Source organism: Mesoplodon densirostris, chromosome 4, assembly GCF_025265405.1.
Source record: "Mesoplodon densirostris isolate mMesDen1 chromosome 4, mMesDen1 primary haplotype, whole genome shotgun sequence".
NCBI lineage: Eukaryota > Metazoa > Chordata > Mammalia > Artiodactyla > Ziphiidae > Mesoplodon > Mesoplodon densirostris.
In genome coordinates, this window is record NC_082664.1 from 58777630 (window position 1) to 58782319 (window position 4690).

Genomic DNA, 4690 nt, shown 5'->3' on the forward strand with positions numbered 1-4690 from the left:
TTGATTCTTCTAATCCAAGAACATGGTATATTTCTCCATCTGTTTATGTCATCTTTGATTCTTTTATCAGTGTTTTATAGCTTTCTGAGTACAGGTCTTTTGCATCCTTAGGTGGGTTCTCCAAAATATACAAACTGCTCATGGAACTCAACATCAAAAAACAAATAACCCAATTAATAAATGGGCAGAAGACCTAAATAGACATTTCACCAAAGAAGACATGCAGATGGCCAAGAGGCACATGAAAATCTGCTCAACATCATTAATTATTAGAGAAATGCAAATCAAAACTACAATGAGGTACCACTCCACACCAGTCAAAATGGCCATCATCAAAAAATCTACAAACAATAAATGCTGGAGAGGGTGTGGAGAAAAGGGAACCCTTTTGCACTGTTGGTGGGAATGTAAATTGATACAGCCACTGTGCAGAACAGTATGGAGGTTCCTTAAAAAACTAAAAATAGAACTAAAATACGACCCAGCAATCCCACTACTGGGCATATACCCTGAGAAAACCATAATTCAAAAGGGCATATGTACCCCCAATGTTCAATGCAGCACTATTTACAATAGCCAGGACATGGGAACAACCTAAATGTTCAATGACAGATGAATGAATAAAGATGTGGTACATATATACAATGGAATATTACTCAGCCATAAAAAGGAATGAAAGTGGGTCCTTTGTAGAGATGTGGATGAACCTAGACTCTCATACAGAGTGAAGTAAGCCAGAAAAAGGAAAGCAAATATCATATATAAACATATATGTGGAATCCAGAAAGATGGTAAAGAAGAGCCTATTTGCAGGGCAGGAATAGAGATGTAGACATAGAGAATGGACATGTGGACACCGTGGGGGAAGGGGAGGGTGGGACAAATTCAGAGATTAGGTTGGACATATATACACTACCATGCATAAAATAGATAGCTAGTGGGAACAAACTATGAAGCACAGGAAGCTCAGCTCAGTGCTCTGTGATGACCTAGATGGGTGGGATGGGGTTGGGGTAGGAGGGAGGTTCAAGAGGGAGGGGATATAGGTATACATATAGCTGATTCACTTCACTGTACAACACAAACTAAGACAACATTGTAAAGCAATTATACTCCAATTAAAAAAAAAAAAGAAAGAAACACAGCAGGGAAAGGATACCACTTAGAAACATGTTACAAAAATCCAGGAGGAAATTAAAGAGATATAGATTAATATACTTTCTATTTATAGATGCCCATTTTAAACTGATAACTTTAAAATAATTTCCAGTATGCAAAGTTTTATTTCATTCATTAAAAAGACTGCTTTTCAGTAAGTCCCCTACATACAGATTAGTTCTGTTTCGAGAGCACGTTCATAAGTCCAATTTGTTCATAAGTCCAACAAAGTTAGCCTAGGTACCCAACTAACACAATCGGCTATATAGTACTGTACTGTAATAGGTTTATAATACTTTTCACACAAATAATACATAAAAACAAACAAATACAAAAAATAAAACATTTTTAATCTTACAGTACAGTACCTTGAAAAGTACAGTAGTACAGTACAACATCTGACATACAGGGGCTGGCTTTGAGTGATCAGTCAAGAAGAGTTACTGACTGGAGGAGGGAGAGGAGGTGGGAGATGGTAGAGCTGAAGGATCGTCAGCAATAGGAAACTGAAGGAGAGCTGCAATTTCACTCATGCCTGACGCTGATGGCATAGTTTCTGGTTCCTTGCTGGATTCAATTCTACCTACCCTCTTGAAGAAACAATCCAGTGATTGCTGGATAGTTGCTCTTTTTTTTTCTCATCATAGATGACATGGTAGCACTAGATTACATTCTGAATGGCTGCTGCAACCTTTGCGTACCATTCTACATTTGGGTCCTGTGCCTCAAAAACTAACAGTGCCTCCTCAAATGAAGAAAATCCCCTTGCCATTTCTTGTGCCGTGAATCTCTTCAGTTCTTCAGTTACTTCTTCCTCTTGTCTCTCTTCATCCTTTCTCTGGGGCTCCAATTCCATCCAGTCTTCACTAGTAAACTCGTGTTGCCTAACAAGGAGTTCAGTGAAGTCGTCCTCTTGCAGATCTATGTCCAGCTTCTCGCCGAGTGTCACTAAGTTGCTGAAGACCTCTTTGGACTCCTCATCCATCTTCTCAAATCCACGTAAATCTTCAACAAACTGCAGGCAAAGATTCTTCCAAACCCCATTCATGGTAACGACCCTAACCTCACACCAAGCAAAGTCAATGTTTTTTATGGCCTTGTAGATGTTATAGTCCTTCCAAAATTGTTGCAAGGTTATTCTTGATTCATCACTCACCTTTACTGTCTTTACAAAAAGTGTGACATAAATAGTATTTCTTGAAAGTTGCTGTAACTCCATGGTCCATAGGTTGGATGAGCAACAAAGTACAGTATTCGGGGGCAGATGCACTACTTTGATGTTGGGATGAAAGTGGTCCATGAATGGGGGGTGACCCAGAGCTTTGTTGAGCAGCAAAAGAATGTTTTGCTGGAACGTCCTTCTCCAAGCAATATTTCTCTACCTCCAGGATAAAGTGGTGGAAAAATCAGTCCTGGAAAGTGGCCTGTGTAACCCAGGTTTTGGGGTTACTCTTCCACACAAGAGGAAGAGAGCCCTTGGCTATGTTTTTAAGGGCTCTTGGGTTGTCTGAATGATAAACTAAGAGAGGCTTCAGCTTCATATCGCCAGAAGCATTGCTACCAAACAAAAGAGTTAGCATATCCTTTGCTGCTTTATAGCCTGGCATCAGCTTTTCCTCCTTACTGATGTATCTTCGGTCTGGCATCCTCTTCCAGTACAGTTGTGTCTCATCCACATTAAAAACCTGCTTGGGTAAATACATGCCTTCATCAATAATTTCTCAAAGCAGTTCAGGGAATTCCCCAGCAGCTACCGTATCTGCACTCACTGACTCCCCACTTACTTTTACATTGTGAAGTTTGGCTCTAGCCTTTAATCAATGAAACCAGCCATGGCTGGCATTAAAAGATGCGTCCTCTGATTCTTCACTGTGTTTTCTCTTCAAGTCTTCATAAAGACTTTTAGCTTTCTCTTGAATCACCATTAAGCTGAGTGGGACTCGACGCTGATGCTGATCCTGCAGCCACACACTGAGAAGTTTCTCCATCTCCTCCATCACTTTTCCACACTTCTTCAATATTATTGTCAACATCCTTGGCACAGCAGACTTCACATGTTCCATGATCTTGTCCTGTTTCTTTAGAAGTGTGCCAGTGGTTGAATGATTCATGTTGTAAGAACAAGCGATGTCTACCATCTTTTCATCTCTCTCCACTCTCTCAATTATTTTCACTTTTGTTTCCATCGTTATTGCTTGGTGCTTCTTAGCAGTACCAGCTACATCACCACTGCTTTTACGCTTGCTTCCAGACATCCTAGGCTTGAAGTAAATATACTGTACTACTGTACTCTATACAGTTCTGTACAGTAAAGTACACAAAAGCACAATCACTTGTAGCAGATGCATGCACTTGACAATGCACATCAGATATGTGAACTAACTGATGTGACTGAACATGTGAATGCAAGCTCACATCTTTGAAAGTGTGCAACTTGAAGGTTTGTATGTAAGGGATTTACTGTACATGATTTCCCCTTTAGATCCATTAACTCTTGTCCATTCTATTACTCTTTGTTTCTGTATATTCATGGTCTTTTGACCAGTTTTTGTTTGGTCCCATTTTTAATCTCCACTTATTTATATTATCTTTGTGTTTGGTTACAATTTTATTTAATATCCTAGCTTTTCATTTGTATAACACTTTAAGAAATACCTTTTCCCTGAGTACTCACACTCCATACATAGCTAAATGTAGCAAATTGATTACTTTGGATTATTCTGTTGCACATCAGGCTCTCTGAACTCCATGGACTAAGTTCATCATTCATTCATTTGATGTTTCTGCATCAAAGAAGAAGAATTCTACAGCGATGAAGAAATGAGAGAATTGGGGGTTATAATTGAGGCCTGCCTTGTAAGGCCATAAGGATGCAGGAGTTAGGGAGAGGGAAATGCAGGTGATTCCTCATCCTCTAACTTTGGTCACTTGGATGATGTTGATTTCACACTCTGAAACAGAAAATGTCGAATACAGATGGAGGGTGTTGAAATCTGCCTTTGATCTGATAATTTCAAGATACATAGCAGGTGATATAGAGGTCAAGATATAAATCAGATTTCAATGACCATGGTCTAGGAATACTCAAAATATAGTTAGAAGTTGAAGTCACTGAAGTGAGTGAGATTTCTTAGGATGTATATGAGTGAAAATGGAAGAAAGGCACACAAAGGGAAGGAATAGGAGAGAAAAGGACAAGAGTAAAGAACACAGCTTGAGAAGAGAGAAAAAGAGAATTTTTTAAAAAGTAGAAGAGAACTGGTACTGCTGCCAAAAAAGTCAGCCTCTGTTCACCAGTGCCAAGTAGAAACTTGGAGACAGAGCTCTGGAGGAGTAGAAAGGAGTAGCTTTATTACTTTGCCAGGCAAAGAGGGGAACAGGGGGCTAATGCTCTCAAGACTGTGCCCCCTTTCCTGGGAAGCTGGAAGGGGTCTTATAGTTTCAGGGTGGAAAGTAGGGCTGTAGAAAAGGATCAGGGCTGATGTAGTCTTGCATTCTTCTTTCCTTCTGGAGACATTGAGATCATTAGGCC

General features: G+C 39.7%; 1 protein-coding gene across 1 annotated transcript; it reads right to left on the reverse strand.

Moving 5' to 3' along the window:
- Positions 1-2975: 2975 nt before the first annotated feature.
- LOC132488070 (putative CENPB DNA-binding domain-containing protein 1) lies at positions 2976-3344 on the reverse strand. Its single transcript, XM_060096063.1, has one exon. It carries the CDS (start codon positions 3342-3344, stop codon positions 2976-2978), a length of 369 nt encoding a protein of 122 aa, XP_059952046.1.
- Between the last annotated feature and the right edge of the window lie 1346 nt (positions 3345-4690).

Bases quoted from the DNA above. Each gene is read 5' to 3' on its own strand.
- LOC132488070 (XM_060096063.1), bottom strand. From the start codon at position 3,344: ATGGAAACAAAAGTGAAAATAATTGAGAGAGTGGAGAGAGATGAAAAG.